This window comes from Engraulis encrasicolus, chromosome 11, assembly GCF_034702125.1.
Source record: "Engraulis encrasicolus isolate BLACKSEA-1 chromosome 11, IST_EnEncr_1.0, whole genome shotgun sequence".
Classification (NCBI taxonomy): Eukaryota; Metazoa; Chordata; class Actinopteri; order Clupeiformes; family Engraulidae; genus Engraulis; species Engraulis encrasicolus.
In genome coordinates, this window is record NC_085867.1 from 28629693 (window position 1) to 28649719 (window position 20027).

General features: G+C 47.2%; 2 protein-coding genes across 9 annotated transcripts in view; both read right to left on the bottom strand.

Annotated features, from left to right (window-relative positions):
• Positions 1-295: 295 nt before the first annotated feature.
• ywhah (tyrosine 3-monooxygenase/tryptophan 5-monooxygenase activation protein, eta polypeptide) lies at positions 296-7749 on the bottom strand. Of its 2 annotated transcripts, XM_063210361.1 has the most exons (3): positions 5552-7749; positions 3746-4024; positions 296-1199 (listed from the first exon to the last, which is right to left on the bottom strand). In XM_063210361.1, the coding sequence occupies exons 1-3, from the start codon at positions 5636-5638 to the stop codon at positions 810-812; spliced, it is 756 nt and encodes a 251-aa protein (XP_063066431.1). In that variant the 5' UTR covers positions 5639-7749; the 3' UTR covers positions 296-809. The 2 variants fall into 2 exon arrangements, with proteins under 2 accessions (XP_063066431.1, XP_063066430.1); XM_063210360.1 differs by lacking the exon at positions 5552-7749 and having other exon boundaries at positions 3746-4230.
• Positions 7750-7835: 86 nt separating this feature from the next.
• Positions 7836-20027, bottom strand: part of depdc5 (DEP domain containing 5, GATOR1 subcomplex subunit) — a 50479-nt gene continuing 38287 nt past the window's right edge. For 5 of the 7 annotated variants that reach the window (XM_063210354.1, XM_063210355.1, XM_063210357.1 and 2 more), the window contains 5 exons: positions 14841-15013; positions 10764-10935; positions 10333-10393; positions 9492-9574; positions 7836-8955 (listed from right to left, as the gene is read on the bottom strand). In XM_063210354.1, the coding sequence (XP_063066424.1) occupies positions 8654-8955; positions 9492-9574; positions 10333-10393; positions 10764-10935; positions 14841-15013 (791 nt within the window). In that variant the 3' untranslated portion in view covers positions 7836-8653. Of the gene's footprint in view, positions 8956-9491; positions 9575-10332; positions 10394-10763; positions 10936-14840; positions 15014-17621; positions 17792-19739 lie in introns of those variants that run through there. The other 2 variants (XR_010036543.1, XM_063210359.1) reach the window with 2 other exon arrangements.

Consider the following 20027-nt stretch of genomic DNA (forward strand, 5'->3'; position numbering starts at 1 on the left):
CATCTACCCATCTATCTATCTAACCATCTTTTTGACCGGTTGGCATTCCTTCTCCACACCCTCTCCATCAATCTCGTTTATCTTTCCCTCTATTCTGCTATCTATCTATCTATCTTCCTGACTGGCTCATATTCCCTCCCTTCCACTCTCCATCCTTCCCTCATCCTATTCTCTCCATCCTCTCTCATCTCTCCATCTCCATCTCAGTTGTCTCTTCTCTTCCCTTTACTCTGTTTCAATCTCCCTCTCCATCCCCACCCCTCTCCTCTCTCTACCCTATCCCTCCATCCTTTACTCCTCTCCTCTCCTCCCATTCTCATGTCATCCCTCCTCTTTCCTCTCATTCCTCCACATCCCTCTCCTCTCATTCCTCCTAGTTGTTGTCGGTTGTCTTGCCGGCCTTGCTATCCATCCATCTCTCCTCTCCACTCCTCGCCTCCTCTCATCCCTCCACATCCTCCCCATCTCCATCCCCATCTCCATCTCTCATTCCTCCCTATCCCTTTCCATCCCTCTCCTCTTCTCTCTTCTCACCCCTCTCCTCTCATCCCCCCCTCTCCACAGCCCTCCTAATTGTTGTCGGTTATCTTGCCGACCTTGCTATCCATCCATCCAGCTTTCTCTCCTCTCCTCTCTCCATCCCTCTCTCCCTCCATCCCTCCTAGTTGTTGCCGGTAGTCTCGCCAGCCTTGCTGCTATCCCCCCTCTCCTTCTACTCTCTCCTCTCCATCTCCCCTCTACATCCCTCTCTCTCCTTCTCTCCTCCTCCTCCTCCTCCTCTCATCCTTCCATCCATCCCCAGCTCCTCTCTACTCTTTCCCCCCGGTCTCGCCGGCCTCGCTGCTGTCCTGCTGGTCGGAGGTCCAGAGGGTCAGGTTGTCTCTGAGCAGCTGCATGATGAGCGTGGAATCCTTGTAGGAGTCCTCGTTGAGATTGTCCAGGTGGCCGATGGCCTCGTCGAAGGCCTCCTTGGCCAGCTGGCAGGCCTGCTCGGGCGCGTTCTGGATCTCGTAGTAGAAGACGGAGAAGTTGAGCGCCAGGCCCAGGCGGATGGGGTGCGTGGCCGCCATGCCCTTGCTGATGTCGAAGGCCTCCTTGTAGGCGCCCTCGGAGCTCTCCACGGCCGCCGAGCGCTTCTCGCCCGTCGCCACCTCGGCCAGGTAGCGGAAGTAGTCGCCCTTCATCTTCAGGTAGAACACCTTTGGGAGGGACATACAGAGAAGACGGAGAGAGATGATCATCAGGTAGAACATACAGAGAGACACAGAGAAGACACAGAGAAATGATCCTCAGGTTAGAACGCCTTGGACAAAGAGAGGAGAGAGAGAGAGAGAGAGAGAGAGGAGAGAGAGAGAGAGATAGATAGAGAGAGAGAGAGAGAGAGAGAGAGAGAGAGAGAGAGATAGATAGAGAGAGACAGAGAGAGAGAGAGGGAGAGAGACAGAGACAGAGACAGAGACAGGGATAGAGAGAGAGGGGAGAGAGAGAGGGAGAGAGGAGGGGGAAGGAAGGGATGGCAATGACCCATCATTATAAGACTGTTCTTTGTTATTGTACCTCAGAGGTGGAGCAAACTCCCAAACGCACATCTCTAGGCGCATCTCAAGACTAGGCACATCTCAATCAACCTTCTGAAGCCTCTTCTCCTTCATGACTATTCACTGCGCTAATGCTTGAGCTGGCACAGTCCCAGGGTAGACTCTCTGGCAGGCTGTGTCTGTGTGTGTGTGTGTGTGTGTGTGTGTGTGTGTGTGTGTGTGTGTGTGTGTGTGTGTGTGTGTGTGTGTGTGTGTGTGTGTGTGTGTGTGTGTGTGTGTGTGTGTGTGTGTGTGTGTGTACTCTACTTAACCCTGTGCTAATGGGCTTTTAAAAAACTAACCCAACTTGACAAAAGCACTTATTGTTCTGTATATTTCCTGTGCACTTTGTATCGGCAAATGTTGTAGGCTATGATTAATTTTTTTAAAGTATTTTTTTGGGGGGGCTTTTCAGCCTTTTTTTGTGTGAGACAGAATAGTGAAGGAGAGACAGGAAGTGAGCTGGGAGAGAGAGATGGGGAAGGACCGGCAAAGGACCCGTACCGGGAATCGAACCCGGGTCGGCCGAGTGGTAAAGGTGTGCCCTACCATATCAGCCACGGTAGGGCCTATGTCCTCGATTTTAAGTTGCTTTGGCTAAAAGCATCTGCCAAATAATGTAATTATTGTATATTGTATATCTTATTTAAATTGAGATGCATGGAACCCCCCTTTCTGCAGACCCAAGGACCATGAATAAGACACACAGATTGTATCCAATAAATCGATCATAGCAACTTGTTGAGTTGCTGAGGGTTGCTAACTATTTCGTATTTTGTACGTGGTGTCTTTGACATGCCTATGTATGCAGACAAGAACTGTTCATGTTTGAGCCAATAGCAATGCATATCAACATATCTCTACAGATTCTTACTATCTGTCTTGGGCAGAGGTGGCCTAATGTTTAAGGAGATGGTCTTAACCCCTTAAAACACAGCATTATAAATGAGCTGTTACCAGAATGGCAATGACCAAGTCGTAATGTATTACTAAAGACCCCATGCACTGTCATAATAGTGTAGTACTATAGCAGTTAACTTTCAATGTCTATTACAGCGTGCCACAGAGGGTACGGCGTGCATTAAGGAGCTACGCTCAGAGAGATTCCCACACTTACACTCCTTATCTCACTCCCTGGCTGAGGGGCCCTTGAGCACGGCACCTAACCCCACATTGCTCCAGGGACTGTAAGTGTCTCTGTGCCTTGTCAGCAAAGCGCGATGTAATGTAATGTTCACGGGAAGCTTTGTCCCCTCTGCTATTAGAGAAATTAATAATATAGCCTCTAAACATAGACTGTGATGGCACATATCAATTTATCTTTATCATGTTTTTAATATTTAACCATTTTTTTATCGTGTTACATATTTATCTCACTTTACTGTATACTTATCAATGTCATAGCTACCTCATTTTATTACATATTTATCCATTTACTAATTTGTAATCCCCGACCATGTCTTTTAATAGGATGTACTAGGCCACTTTTGGTATTGTCCAAATGCTCAGTGTGGAATGCTTGTATGTTCCGTGTGTCCTAAATGTTTATATGCTTGTATTGCAGTGGAGATCACTTGATCGCAAACCAAATCTGCCTACTAATACAAGGTAAGTAATCTAATCTAATCTAATCTAATCTAACCTAATGTAATATTGATGACCTTGCTATTGGTGTAATGTAATGTAGTATTCTGTAATGTAGTGTAATGCAGTGTAATGTAATTTAGTGTAATGTAGTCAGTGTAATGTAATGTAATATCTCTGGCCTTACTCACCGCATGTGCCTCGTATAACGTAATGTAATGCAATGTAATGTAATGTAACATAATAATGTAATGGTGCTGTGATCGCTGACCTTGCACTCGGTCTGGGACTCATTTAATGTAATGATGTAATATGATCTCTAAACTTGTTCTTCGTGTAACGTCATGTAATCTAGTGTAATGTAACGTAACGTAATGTAATGTAATGCAGTGTAATGTAATGTAATGTAATGCAATGCAATGTAATGTGTTGTGATCCCTGACCTTGCTCTCGGTCTGGGAGTCATATGATGTAATATCTCTGACCTTGCTCTTGGTGTAATGTAATGTAATGTAATGTAATGTAGTGTGATGTAATGTAGTGTAATGTACTGTAATGTAATGCAATGTGCTGTGATCCCTGACCTTGCTCTCGGTCTGCGCCTCGTCGTCGCCGCAGCTCTTGATGAGGAAGTTGTCCAGCAGGTTGAGCACGTCCTGGCAGACGGCCTCCAGCTCCTTCTCGATGGTCTCGCGGTAGGCGCGCACCAGCTCAAGCTTCTTCTCGTTGCCGTCGGCGACCGTCTTCTGCTCGATGCTGGAGGTGACGCGCCAGGACGAGCGGCGGGCGCCCACCACGTTCTTGTAGGCCACCGACAGCAGGTTACGGTCCTCGTTGGACAGGGGCTCGTTAAGCTCTGTCACCTGCAGGGGCGGACACACACACACACACAAAGACACACACACACACACGGTCATGAGGTGAGGCCAACGGCAGTAGTTTGCGATCCTTGTTGGAGAGAGACTCCATAGGCTACAGGGAAACACACATACACACACGGTAATGAGGTGAGGCGATGAGACAATAGGCCACAGGCAGCACATTGCGATCCTCATTGGAGAGAGGCTTGTTCAACACACACAGGCAGATGCAGGAACACACACACACACACACACACACACACACACACACACACACACACACACACACATGCGCACGCAGACGCAGGCACACAGGTGCACACAGACAGACACATGCACACACATAAAGGCAGACTCAGATACACACACACACCTACAGCCATGAGGTGAGGTGATAAGACAATAGGCATGCTCCTCCTCCAGCTGCTGAGCCGATGGATAGATATGGATCATATAAAGATGACTCAAGCTACCAGGCAGCTGCATGCGATGGGAGGCAGAGCGGCGGAGTTGTTCAATAGGGCAGACCAGAGTAGAGTGGAGTACCCGCTCTACTAATCAATAACACACAACTGATCAGCAGAATGGAGCCAACCAGCCCGTTTGTACAGGAGCACGGCTGCCATTATACAAGGGTTTACTGTATAGCCCAGCAGCTTTACTGTAATAGCGCAGATGCACCACCCACGTAGCCACTCGCCATTAACTGTTTCTGTGTGAATTTCTTGATACGGTAGCTCTGCTATGGGCGTTTATGTTTAATTCTTGAGACGGGTGAAAAGACACTGCGGTCTGTGGTGCACACGTACGCACGCACGCAGGCAGGCAGGCACGCACACAGGAGTCACTCGCTGCTCTCCCTCTCCTCCTCTCAGTCTCCACCCGCTTCACCTCCACGGGAATATAGCGGCTGCCTGCCACCCGCACCGCAACACAAAGAGAAGGAACCGGACAGGGCAGGTCAAACCCGCCGTGTGCCCCCCCTGAGGCGATGCGCATTGTTTCAGGGGTACCGGTGATTCAGTGACATGCCCGCTGGGCCAAAGGTACTGGTTTCTCTGTGATAAAGGTCACCGCTGGCTACCCCACGGCTGTCATTACGAGGGAGAATAATGGAGGACGGCAGGGATGGCTAGGGCTGGGAGTCCGCAGAGGGGAGAAGGGGGCTAGGAGGAGCGCCCTCCTCTGGTCATTACGGAAACCTCTCCCTCAGCGCATCGTTCAATGGCCCATTATATTGAACGCCTTTGTCACACAGTAACCTAGATACAAACCAACCCATCGCCATTGCTAAACCAATCCTCCATATTTGACGGATCATTTGCTTGAAAACCATATGCATAAATGCAGGTGGCCGCGCCAAAGCGAATTATTCACCGACTCTTGGTAGTGGCAGGTTGGGCATCTGCATCGAGCGCGTTCATACATACCGCGGCTGGTGCTGTATCAATGCCCCGGTGGAACACCGTGACAACACCGCACACAGTCTCTGACATACGATTTGAAATCACACATTGGGATGGCACTCACCAGCTTCATGGCGTTGGCCATGTCATCGTAGCGCTCTGCCTGCTCCGCCAGACGCGCTCTCTGTATCAGCTGTTCCCGGTCGGCCATTCTGTGGGATGTGGATGAAGGAGGCGAGGATGCTCGGTACTACTACGGTACTACGGCAACGCTCTGCTGTTCACGTCTCTTGCGCTGCTGACCACCGGGTTCCGTGTCCGCTCGCTTTGTGCGCTGACCAAACGCTGTGTTCGGCGCAATATGCTGGCAGCTGGAAAACGATTTTTCCCCTCTCGACAGAAGAGAACGCTCACGTGTGGGTCAAGCGGCGAGGCTGCGTTTCCAGCGGACAGACAGCGCGGAGCTTTCGGCGACTAGATAGAGCGCAGTGACACCACACACTCACAACCCACCCGACCCTCTCCACCAAACCTCACCCTACTCACACACTCGCTCTGCCCGATGGCTCGCTGCTACGGCTCGGTCGTCGGTGTGCTGCTGCTGCTGATCTTCTCGCAAACGTCCTGACTGTCAATCTCGGGCTGGGGAGGAGAGGGGGTGGTGGTGGGGGGCCGCTGGAACGCTGGCTGATATTTCATGATGACGTCACTTGCTAAAAATAGCTGCATGCGCTGCAGGCACGCACCTGCGCAGTGCGTCTTGCTGCATTCTCCCCCTAGTTGCAGCAGCCCGTGGCGCATGCGTGCAGGCTGGCCCTTGTTAGCGCACCCTCCCCACCCCCCCTCGCTGGTCCTCTCTCTCCTGCATCCGAGAGCAGAAGGATGCTCCTGCCTCTCGCCTCCTCTTCACACAACAATGGCCGCTGAGTCGAGCACACAAAAGAAACGGCTGCATGACCTCCGCGCAAATTTCCAACATCAACTGATAATCCATCTTTTCTCATTACTGTACATTGCATGGCCACCTACATCACAACACAATTTAATTACATACCAAATTTCATAAATTAACTAAAGGGCAGTACGTGTATTCTGAGGGAAATAAAAAAATGCCCCCTCCCTCACCCTTCCACATGCCTGGATTAATTTTCATGGAAGATTAGTGTCAACAATGTCAGACGCCCGTTAAAGCATTTCCACTTCAGGAGCCTGCTGCTGCAGCCCCCTGGCCTGTCCTGTCCTGTTCAGCAGTCTCTCCACTCAGCATAGAGGAAGGCACTGCTGCAGACAAACACGCTAACTTATTGATACCTGGGGATGAAGCATGCTACTTAGGCTAGTTATTCTGCAGCCTGTGGATGAGGCATGCTATTTAGGCTAGCTAGTGAAAGCCCACCTGGGAAACTCTCACTCACTGCACACAACACAATTGCATTTATGCCTGTCTATGCAAGGGGGAAGTCCCAAACGGCACCCCAAGGGAGCAGTGCAGCGGGACAGTACCATGCTCAGGGTACCTGACATGGAGGAGAATGGGGGAGAGCACTTGTTCATTACTCTCCCCACCAACCTGGCAGGTCGGGAGTAGAACCGGCAACCTCAAGACTACAAGTCTGACGCCCTAGCCACTTACCCATGACTGCCCCTGAAGTCTAGTTGGTCTGTCGCCTTCCTAACAAGCACACTGTTCATCCACAAAGAACCAAATTAGTTGCCTGGTTCATACCCATATCACAAGTGAGATACAGTATGGTCCGGGGACCACCTGTGGAATTTCTTGTAGGAGAGGTGTGGTTTACCATTGGCAACAGCTCTTAATTGGCCATATACGTTAGCCTGATTATCATCGACTTTCAAATCTCTTCGAGACTTGGTCTGACCAAGAGCATAACAATTAACATTTCCCAAATGGCCCCTCTTGGTTTGTTAATGACTGTTTGCTTCTCAACAAAGTGGGACGAGTTCCCGATTTTGCGGGAGCTCAGAAAGTACTTGCATTGCTCTTGACCTGACTGGTAGCAACGCTGAAGCTGTTGCATCACTAGGAGGGCACGGCCTGGCTACATACATAACCCAAAGCCAATCTTGTCAGTTGTATTCAAACAAACTGCAAACTTCCATTTGTCGATTAATATGCATCATCATCTTTCCACACCTGCCCACTCTCGGATTGGCTCCCGACCTCAGGCTAGCGCTTTGGTACGAGCTAGCTTTCACAGTCTTTCAGATCGGAATGATTGTGCAAAGCAGCATGGGATTTCCCAGGCTACCAAATTAGAGCCTTGGGGGCCTTTTCAGGATTTTGAATTGGCATACCAGCACAGATATTACGGTAGCATTAAACTTAAAATGCAAATGGTTTGTAGGCCAACAATGAAGCAAAGTGAAAATGAAGGAAGATGCACAGGTTCATTGATCTTCATAATTATTTAATAATTACAGGTGTCCATCATACAGTCAGTCAGTCATTAGTCACATGGTCCAGGTGAACCAGCAGCAGAGCAGTGGGGCTGAAGGCAGTCACATGACCCAACCCATCAGCAGGCAACATGGCAGCAACACACACACACACACACACACACACACACACACACACACACACACACACACACACACACACACACACACACACACACACACACACACACACACACACACACACATACACATGCACACACGCACACACGCATGCACACACACACACTACAGTAGACAGCGACAATAGTGCACAAAAACTCCTGTAGAGTCTTTTGCATATTCACTGTTACGTGTTAATACTGATATGGCGCCCCCTCTCACAAATACATACACATACGACACACACACACACAAACTGCCCCCCTCACAGACACAGAGGTGTTTTCAATGTTTGGCAGCTATCTGTTGGCTACGTGTGTGTGTGTCCATACTCTATTGGAGAGTAGGATTCAGCAGGGCAGAAGAGAAGAGCACTTGCATTGGTATCATTCATTCATCTCTCCACCCACCCATCTTTCCAGGATTCCATTCATCTGTCCATCCAACCAACCATTCATCCACATATTCTATCCATTCATTTATTTATCAATATTTCCTAAGTTTATCCATTTATCCATCCATCCATCCATCCATCCTATCCCATCCATCCATCCTTTATTTCCATCCATCATTTCTTTCCATCCTTCCCAACCTGTCTTCCCTACCATGTACAGCATGTACTTGTATCTGCACTTTCCACCCCACACCACTAGGGCGCGCTGGAGTTCATCTTGTCCAGGCAGCTGTCCCAGAAGGCCGCGAGCCGGTTGTCCTTGTTGGCGCAGAAGTCGGTGAAGTCCCTGAGCAGGCGCTCCCCGAGGCGCTCGTCTCCCAGCAGGCCGGTCCTCCAGGCCTTGGTCAGCATGGTGTTGTAGGCCCAGTAGTAGCCCACCCGCTCCTCGCCGCCAAACAGGCTCTGGGACGCCGACGCCGTTGAGTTCCGCCGCCGCCGACTCTGCTGACCGCTCGGGTACTTGCGCTTGGAGTAGGGCAGCTGCAGGAAGACTGTGCCTACAGGAGAGGAGAGAGAGAGAGAGCCAGAGAGGGGAGGGGGAGAGAGAAAAAGAGTGTTAATCTGGGGAGCTGGAAGAAGACCGTGCCTATAGGGAGGAGGAGAGGAGGAGAGGAGGAGAGGAGGGGAGGAGGAGAGGAGGAGAGGAGGAGAGGGTTGAGAGGAGGAGAGGAGGAGAGGTTGAGAGGGGGAGGGAGATAGAGGTAGAGGGAGAGGGGACAGAGGAGGTTAGTTTACAGTTGGAGTAGGGGAGCTGCAGGAAGACTGTGCCTGATGGAGACGGGTGGGTGGCAGACAGACAAACAGACCAAGATACAGACAGACCCAGATACAGACTGACCCAGTAGGAGATTTACAGTATTGACAGGGAGGAAGTCAGGCAGTCAAGTTTGCAAATGACAAAGAAACAGGAATGAAGCTCAAACAGGAATGGAAGCCAAACTGGAATGAAACCCAAACAGGAATGACACAGGAGACAGGAATGACGAAGGAATGAAGTACATTAAAAAAAAGTGATGTGATGCTGCAGGAGTACCTGTGACATGGATGTACTGGGGCTTGTTCTCCGAGGGGAAGTTGAAGCCAGAAGCAGAGAACTTGTCCTGGACAAATCCAAACCTGAAGGTACACGGTATATCATCAGTTCAAACCCAAAACCTGAAGATAAACACTACAGAAGCAGTTCAAACCCAAAGCCTGAGGGGAAATACTACATTACCAACTCCCTCAAAAGCCATTAAAGTGATCAAAAGGTTACAGGCTACAAGGGGCATTGGGTCCATTTCATTACCTAACCTCCCATCCTCCCCTTGTGCTTGTGGCCTTGTGAAGAAGTAATTGGCGATTGAAGTTTTATTCAACATTCTCTCATTTTCTCATTTGCAATCGACATGTCGAATCAGGAAAAGTACCCCAAAAGTTTTGCCAAGGTTGACAGCAGTTTTCTCCATGGAGGCGGGGCGTCAGCACAGCACGAGGCCGCAAGCATGAGGAGGAGACAGGAGGTTGAATACTGAGATGGACCCATAGTCATACAATTACCCTGATGGACCATAGATAAAGAAAACTTGTTTAAATTCACTTGAACTTGTGTAATGACGAAATGAGAAAACAGACTATAGATTAAGCTGTGGCCTAAAGGTTATGGAGGTGGTCTTAAGATCAGAGGGTCTCAGGTTCGAATCCCGACCTAACCTCTACCCACACTTCCATCCATGGCTGAAGTGCGCTTGATAAAGGCACCTAACCCAACATTGATCCAGGGACGGTAACCAATACCCTGTTAAATCACTGTAAGTCGCTTTGTATAAAAGCGTCAGCTAAGTCAAATGTAATGTAATGTAATTAGGTGTGTGCAATGCTGTTGTATTTCTCACCTGTAGAGAATGGCCTCCTGCAGGAGCTGCATACGGTCCCAGTAGGTCTCTGGCTCGAACCCTGAACAAACACACATGGCAAAGCAAGGCAATTTTATTTGTATAGCGCATTTAACACAATGCAGTTCAATGTTCACTTATATTTCACAACATGCATAGCCAAAACCATTAGGTTGTCAGGCCTTTCATAACACAAGGTGAGAAATATCTGTCATTAACACAAGGGAATAAAAACACAAATAAAAAAAAATAAAAAACTTGAGACAAACAGACAACAACAGACAGACAGACAGGCAGACAGTTGTGTGCACATGCGCGCGCGCACACACACACACACACACACACACACACACACACACACACACACACACACACACACACACACACACACACACACACACACACACACACACACACACACACACCCCTACCTTCGAACAGGTTGTCGGAGCCCTCCCTGAGTAGGCACTGTATATGGAGTGGGATGAAGAGGTGTGCCCTGAGGGGGTCCCCGTACAGGTACGAGGGCAGGGCAAAGGGCACCTCTAGCACTGGCACCAACAAGAACCCACACGCCGCCGCCTTCCTGTGCCAACCTTGCACCTGGGAAACACACACACACACAGCATTACAACACACACACATTGTACTTCTTTATTTGGATTGACAGATATAAAATTATCATGGCACAATCCAAATCCAATACAACACTAGAATCTTCTAGTTCATAATGACCTAAGGATAACAGATAACACACGCAGACACACAGACACACACACACGCAGCGTTACCCCCCACACACAGCATTATAACACACACACACACACACACACACACACACACACACACACACACAGCGTTACAACACCACCCAACACAACCTTCCTATGCCAGCCTTGCACCTGGGCACAACACACACACACGCACGCACGCACGCACGCACGCACGCACGCACGCACGCACGCACGCACGCACGCACGCACGCACGCACGCACGCACGCACACACACACACACACACACACACACACACACACACACACACACACACACTCACACACACACACACACACACACACACACACACACACACACACACACACACACACACACACACACGCATGCATGCACGAACGCACGCAGACACAAACATGAGTGATATGCCGAGAAACCAACCACTGAAAAGTCTGCAGCTCCAGTTTTACATCCATTGACTACTTTCGTTGTCTTTCGGCTGCAATATACAGTTTTCAGCAAGAGCCTTGTGTGCACCGCATTTTTGTTAGTTTTAGTGTTTACGACATTGACTTGAATTACGTCGTTGGTTTATAATTATATGGCCCCACAGATTGAATGCTTTATATTTCATCAGGTAGGCCTCTGTTCTGAATCTTGAGAAACACACAAACAAACGCTTTCTTGACACAGCACAGAGGCTCAGATAATGCCTTCAGCACACCACAGGCAAGATGATGAGACCTCACACGAACACACACACACACAACCCCATCCACCCCCCCCCCACACACACACACACACACACACACACGCATACACACACACACCCTTAGAATCACTCTCCATTCCCATCGCCCTGAACTATACACCCCAATTACCCACCAAGAGCCCTCATCACACACCCTCATCTCCTGCTCATCACACACACACACACACACACACACACACACACACACACACACACACACACACACACACACACACACACACACACACACACACACACACACACACACACACACACACACACACACACACACACACACAGACACACAATCCTCCAATCACATCATCTTATATCTGTTGGATCTTGCTGAGAGCAGGAGAACAATGGCCTAACACTGGGGTTCCCCTGGCAACAATGACCTAACACTGGGGTTCCCCTGGTAACGGCTGCAGCATCACCACACATGCGCCGTCGCGTCACGCGTGCAGGCAGGCAGTGGCCACGTCCATAAAAGGCATTAATGGTGAATGGCATCATATAATACAATACAACCTGTATTTATATAGTGCAATATCACAACTGAGGTTGGCTCAAAGTGCTTTCAAAATACACATACACACATACACTTCCCTACATTCACACACCAGCTCTGGAGGCTGCCGCATGGTGCCATGGTACTGCTGGATTTAAACACATCAATATAACCAATGAACAAAATTCAAGAGACAACGCACACTGCTTACTTTTCTTTACTCTATTTCTCGGAGCGAACAACGCGTTTCGATCGCTCCGAGAAATAAAGTAAAGAAAAGTAAGCAGTGTGCGGTGTCTCTTGAATTTTGTTCATTGATTCACCTTCTCCTGCACCTGCACACCTGCACCTGCATTACTGAGGGCTTGTGCACAAGGACTCTCTTGAACTTTGATATCAATATAACCACATGACATCAGCTCAGGTCAATAGGGCTGTTATTAACAACAACATTCATACATGACACCAGCATTAAGACACTACTCATGACAACACATGGCACCATTAAGTCACTATGGTACTGACTACTCTCATTCACGCATAGCACCAGTATAAATATATGATGGAAATCAGTACTCTCATCCACATGGCACCAGCAGCATAAAGACACAATGGTCATAATTACAGGTAACACTTCACTTGACGCCGGCGTCATAGGTATGACTTAACAGTGTCGTAACACAGTCATGGACATGTCATAAACATTATGTAGGGATGCACGATGTCAAAAATTTCGGCCGATACCGATATCCGATTATGATATTGCGGTTTTGGCCGATGACCGATATTAACCGATACCGATGTTTTTCTTTCTTTTTAAAAAAAAGAGATGACAATGATGCAAACAAACTGAATTTTTGAATGTCGTCTTATCTCCAAAAACACTTTTTAACTCCCTGTGATAATTAGATAAGAAATAGAGACAAAATAGAAGACAAACAGTGGAAGTCATAGTCAAGTCCATTCTTTTAGATCCCTAACATATAAAAAAAAACATCGGCGTTAACATCGGCCCAGTTTTACCCATCAGACCGATGTCCGATGTGTTGAATATTGGCCGATATCGGCCGATACCGATACATCTGGCCAATACATCGTGCATCCCTAACATTAAGTGCATTATGTCCAGCATTTTATGACTGCTACCATTACGTGACATACGGTTATGGTAAAGACATCTCTAAAATTGTCAACATTTCATGACCATAAACCTTGACATTATGTTTATGATGACTCATCCATGACTGTGTCATGACACTGTTTTGACACTATTATGACGCAGTCATGTCATGCATATGAACCCGGTGTCAAGAAAAGTGTAATCTAATTACTACACCAGCACATGGCATGAGCATTCAGGACATCATGGTAGCTACTAATCACATGCACACATACATAGCACCAGCATGAAGACACTATGGTAGTTGTAACGGATGACAACTTGCAGAGTGCAGCGTAGAATATTAGTAAACCTCCCTCCAGGAGCCTCAAATAGTATCGGTAGTGCTGAACTATCAGTCTGGCCCTTCAGCTCAACAGTATCGTGCTGTGCCAACTGTCAAACTGAAGCGTTGACTGGTAGGTGTCGGGTTCGAGCCCAGATTGGCTAACTAGCACAGAATACCTCAGTTACATGAACTGGAGCGCTGACTGGTAGGTGGCGGGTTCAGTCTTTGCCTGATGAAGACCTGAAGGTCGAAACGTTGCTCGATTAAATACAAAATAGACAAGCAGAGTCGCGGACTTCTCTTTTCACTTGGATTTACTCTCATTGTCCTGCACCTGGCCCATCGGGTGGGATGTGCACACATCAACTCCTCTGAAGGTGGCGGGTTCGAGCCATGAGTGGCGAGCTAGCGCAGGATCACCTTGGTTACATAGTTACCACTCATGCTAATACTGAACTATGACTGGGCACCAGGATGCTGTACTATGAGTGCTAGGATGTTGGACTCAGGGCGAGTTCTATGATGCTGGAGTATGACTGGGTGCAAGGATACTGGACTATGACTGGGCGCTAGGATACTGAAGCATGCATGTTAGGATGCTATGATTGAGTGCTAGGATGATGGACTATGGATGCTACGATACTGGATTATTACCGAACACTAGGATACTCGACTCTGACTGGGCGCTAGGATGCTGAGGTATGACTGAGCGCAAGGAGGCTGGAGTATCAGTGCTGGTATGCTGGAGAGTATACCTGAAGGCCAGTTCCCTCTGTGTGCTGTGTAAGGTGGACTATGAGTGGCCGCTGGGATGCTGGACTATGACTGAACGCAAGCATGCTCTACTATGAGTGCTAGGGTAAATGACTATAAATGAGTGCTAGGGTGTTTAACTACAACAAGGTGCTAGGATGCCGGACTGTGGTTGAGCACTAGGATGCTGGAGCATGAGTTCTAGGATGCTGGAGCATGAGTGCTAGGATGCTGGACTATGACTGAAGGATGGGAAATCAGGTCAGCCTGTGTTTGTGTCCGTGATCTCCGTGGTGACGGCGGCCTCCTCACCATCTCGAAGAGCACGGCGGCGGTGACGGCCATCCAGTGCAGCTTGATCTCAAACGCGGCGCTCAGCGAGAAGTTGCCATGGTAATAGCAGCTGCACCACTCCGTACGGTCGCTACGGTTATTCACGTCAACGTCCAGGGTGACTGTCTTCTGCTCCGGCACCGTGGCAGCACCTGGGTAGAGAGGGGGTGGGGGGGGGAAGAGGGTCGGGATATAGGAAGGAAAGAGGAAGAGAGAGAGAGAAAGAGAGAAAGGGAGGGAAAGGGGGGGGAGGGAGAGAGGGAGAAAGACAAGAGGGGAGCACAAAGATACAAAGACGGAGAGAGAAGGGGGGATGCAAAGAAAGAAAGAAAGCAAGAAAGAAGTGGAGCAGTGTGGGATGAGGTGGGATGAGGAGGGAGGAGTTTTGATGAATGACAGGCGAGGGTCACAAGAGGAGTGAGTGAAGTGAGAAAAGCAAAGTTTGTAGGAAAAACACAACAGAAAAGCAAGAAAGAGCAATAGAGGATGTTTATGATGGAGAATAGAGATTATACATGACAGGTAATGTGTGAATTAGTATGTAGGTTAGATATGATAATCTCATGCCTCAACATCTTTCCTTAAGACTGGACAAGGCAGGTCACTTTAAAATCTTTTGCAGCAGTATATGGACTTCACGTGTGGTCACTGTAGCCACACTTGAGATGATATGGTGACATCTGAGCAAAATGTGTTCGCTTAGCAGCTGCCGGCCAGGGCCATTAAACAATGAAAAAGTCTCAAAGTTGTTTAAGACTTCGTAGGTAGCCCTGACATTCAAATGTCAATGTTAGGGGACTTTGAAAGTGTGTAAACCATTGAGGAAATAGCTGAAGTGTGACGATACAAAGGCACAGGCCGAGCTATAGCCAGACCTTTGACCATTTGGGGGCCTTTAATGGTGTAAACACAATAGCCGAAGTTTAAAAGTGACACCAGCGAGCTAGCCTAGCCTAGTCGGTCAAATGGGACCATCAAGGTAGGGCCGGGCATACTGTACGTGCAACCCAAACAATGCCCATTCGGGACGAAACACCCTAATATTTTAGTGTCTTCCCTGGTCACACTGGCAATTGGCAAATGTGCTCGAGCAGCGACTCTGAGAGCCAACACCAAAGATTTTCTTAGTCCCAATAGACTGTCTCTGCCAACACTTTAGCCTGGCCACTAATGCTTCTGCTGTCACCATGCCAACCGTGGCTACAGAGACCCGCCAAGATTCTAGAGCATAGCGTCCGTAGTGTTCTAGAATCTTTGGCCACCATTTCAGTCCATTCCCATTTTAGCATTTACACACAGCAGACCACCGGCACAGAGCACACAGAACTCTCTGCTCAGACATATTCAAACATAAACAAATGAAGAGCTTCATTGAAAAATGATTTAACAGCATTTTGTACATGGAAATGACTGTTCAGTCCTTCACATCCTTTAATCTATGTGTGAATTCTTGCCATTCAAATATTTGGAGAACATACCTTGTAAACCTATATAAATTGCATTTTGCAATGCAATGCAATGCCCTATACAAAACTGTCAGTTTCACAAAGTATTCCAAAATGGATATGCATCCCTTTACAACAAAGCTCTTCAAATGTATATATATTTATTCAGTATAGACATATACAGGTATATTCATAAATCCCATTATACAGCTCTGGAAAAAAATGAGAGATTGCTTCAAAATGTTTAGTTTTTCTGATTTTGCTATGGACAGGTACTGTATGTGTTGGAGTAAAATAAACATTGTTAAAATAAGAAAAACTGAACATTTTGAAGCGGTCTCTCATTTTTTTTCCAGAGCTGTATATGTCATATGTAGACTGAATGTATACGTCTATGGGTCTCTGAGTGCTTGGTGTTGCTGTGGTTAGCATGCTAGCATGCTAAGCTGAAGGGGAATAACTGTTAGCTTAGCATCATTATCTACAAATGCTTCATAGGCTGCATATGTACCCATTTCCCATGAAGGCTTGCATTAAGTCAAGCAAGCACATAGCACTGGTACAGTTAGTTCAGCGATGCAGGGAATGTAAATAAAGCAAAGTGCCAAATGCATGTTACTTGAGAATGTAGAGTATGTGAATCTAGTCTGTGTGTATGTGAAGCTAGTCTGAGTGTATATGTATGCAAAAATAAAGTCAACATATTTAGCCAATCTGGCTATGCTAGCCTGAATCTCTCTGAACGATGTGGGACTAATAGGTCTAAGGTTTGGTATGGTATATGTGTGAAGGTAGTCTGAGTATCTATGAAGCTAGGGTAATTATATCTACAAAGCTAATCTGGTTGTGTTTTAAGATTTTAGTACCGGATACTAGGCTGAGTATAAGTATGTGAAACTAATCAAAGTATGTGTGAGTTTAGTTTGTGTACATGTGGAGCTAATCTACCGATGAAGTTAATAGATAGCTGCGAATGTTAAAGCGATACTGTACAATTTCTGGAGATAATCTCATTTTACAGCTCTCCTTCAGTTAAATGTGTGAGTTCTACCTACTACTACCTATGTCTAGTTACAACCTAGCAATTATCAATGAATCTTATTAGTCCAGCTAGATGCTAGCTTGGAGCATACAGCTGGATGCGCAGGAGAAAAGTACAACGCAATCATTTAACTTAAGGTGAGGAGTAATTTATTCGCAGAAAGGGTACGGTATCGCTTTAAGGCTTTCCTAGAAGTCCCTCCCTTTAAGCTAGCATGGGGAGGGAGCGGGTTAGTGGAAGTGGACTCGTGCCTACACCACTGCACTACTGTACCTCAGCCATGGCATGGCAGCTACCGGGGCGGGTCATGCACTACCATATGCATCACTCACGACACTCCACACAGCGGACCAACGCACCAATCAGGAAGCTCGGGAGGGTTGGGCCTCAATCAGAAAGTGTCCCACAGCAGTAGGCCTTCTCTGATTGGAGCATTCCAGACACTAGCACACAAGTTAGCGCTCTGATTGGAGCATGTCTTATCAGCATCACACCAATTAGAGTCCTGATTGGAGGGATGTGGGATCCATCAAACCGTCATGCTCAGGGGAAAGGGGCTTCATGCCAACACATATTCACTGGGGAGGAGGGGAGGGGATGGTAGGATGTACAACTTATACTGTTGACTGATTGCTATTGGTTGAGAGGAACAGGAGAGAGAACGACCTCAAATCCTTTTGGTGAAGGGCATCAGGATCAGTTCCATTCCATCTCACACAAGACGCAGACTTTTCCTCTCTACAATAAATACCTTGAACTGCATGATGAATTTCAAATTGATCGACCAGCAGTGAAATTTTCCCATTCTGCTTTGAGTGACAAGGCAGACAGCCAATCGGTGCTGTCATTCCCTCCAATTGAGACACAGCGTATTCTGTTTCTGCGGAAACTGTGAAAAAAAAAATATTGCTATGATTATGAGCAGGTAAACATTATAATTTATCTATTATCTAAAATCTATTTTATTTATCTTTCTTTCTCGTTTGTTTTGCTTGTTTGTCTTGTGTGTATGAGCATTTTTTTTTATTAGCAGTAGGCTATGTGGTTTTGGGAAAGTGTATGGCAAATAAACCTAGATTGAAGAGTTGATTATAAACCACGGTGACTTATTCAAGGCGCTGATGCCTAGATATGCCATTCAGTTGAGCGGCCATCTTTGCAAATGTAAGAGCTGAGATTGATGGATGACGCAGAATAATACTGTAGCTGTTATCTCAAGAAAATGTTAACGTACAGCAGTCCAACTAAAGGCTCTAGAGGTGTTGACTGGACTAGAGGTATCTGACACCACAAATGCCATGCAAAAACCAAAGACCAACGCCATGTGGTTGGCCAGCCATTGTCAGGCGTTGTGTGTATTTAAAGTTTTCCCAGGCATCTCCTCAGGGAGTCATCTTGCATCTCTGAGATGGCTTCGCTCTCTCTCCTCTTTCTCTCTCTCTCTCTCTCTCTCTCTCTCTCTCTCTCTCTCTCTCTCTCTCTGCTCTCTCAACTATTCTGGGCTATGTCTTTGATTTTTATCACTTACAGTAGCCTTGTGTTAATAGTATAATGAAATTGTCTTTTGCCATTCATTCATTCATTCATTCATTCATTCATTCATTCATTCATTCATTCATTCATTCATTCATTCATATTTCCTCATGTGTCATGCCATTTAGGCTTCCTTAGTTATCAATAATTCTGTTTAAAGATAAACACCTCCTTGCCTCATTGGTTGGAGAAATAAGGCAAAGAAATTCCTTACACCAAAGGACAGGATGAGAAATTACCTTGGGTAGTACCTTTCCAAAGGCACGTCCAGAAATAATAATTAGCCTTCTTGGGCCAACCGTCTGTACTGTTGGCCGATGGACAATGTTTATGGAACATCTCTGCTAAATGTGGACATTTGACAAAGTCAAGCTCCCAGAGTCTACCACCAGAGAGGTTATGGCTAACATCGTACAAGAGCATATAAAGGGTTATGGTTGCTATGCTACCGGTATGCCACATAGCACAAACAACTATACAGTATACATTTGCACAGCTATTTACCAAATTATATCCCTATAATTGATGACATATTTCTAGAATATGCTTTTACATAACACTACATTACACTTTGCTGACGCTTTTGTTCAAAGCGACTTAGTTATTTACTGGGTATTGGTTACAGTCCCTGAAGCAATGTGGGGTCCAAGCTATTGAACAGAACTCCACCAGTCTACGGTGAGATGGAATAACCTATGTGAGGTGACGAGAACGTGACAAACTGATGCCCCTCTCCTGCGACCAGGTCGTTTACCCCCCACCCCCATTCTATCCCCCCCCCACCCTCACCCCCCACCCTCACCCCCCACCCAGTGGGACAAGGTCAGAGGTCAACCCCCCACACCCCTGAGGATGCCAAGAGACCGCATGGTGGCCATGATGTCACACAGGAGTCGCAAAGAGGTCAAATGAAGGTCAAGTGAAGGTCAATACAGTGGCCTGATGGTCACTATCGCCACATGCAGCATTATGGTGACATGGGATTATTAGATGTACTGTATGTTGAGTGACATGAGTGCAGGATTATGTCAAGTGCATAAGGACCAGATTGACTCCCTTCCTCGGATTTAGCTCTGTATTGATGACTGATGAGTTACAGTATGAAAGCTATTTGCTTTTCAGTTAATACTGTGCATTTTGCGATCA

Excerpts from the sequence above, each read along its gene's own strand:
- ywhah (XM_063210360.1), bottom strand. The coding sequence starts at position 4,216 with ATGAGGATCGCAATGTGCTGCCTGTGGCCTATTGTCTCATCGCCTCAC. Across the intron at positions 1,200-3,745 it reads AGGCGCAGACCGAGAGCAAG|GTGTTCTACCTGAAGATGAA; the intron begins GTCAGGGATCAC and ends TCCCTCCCAAAG.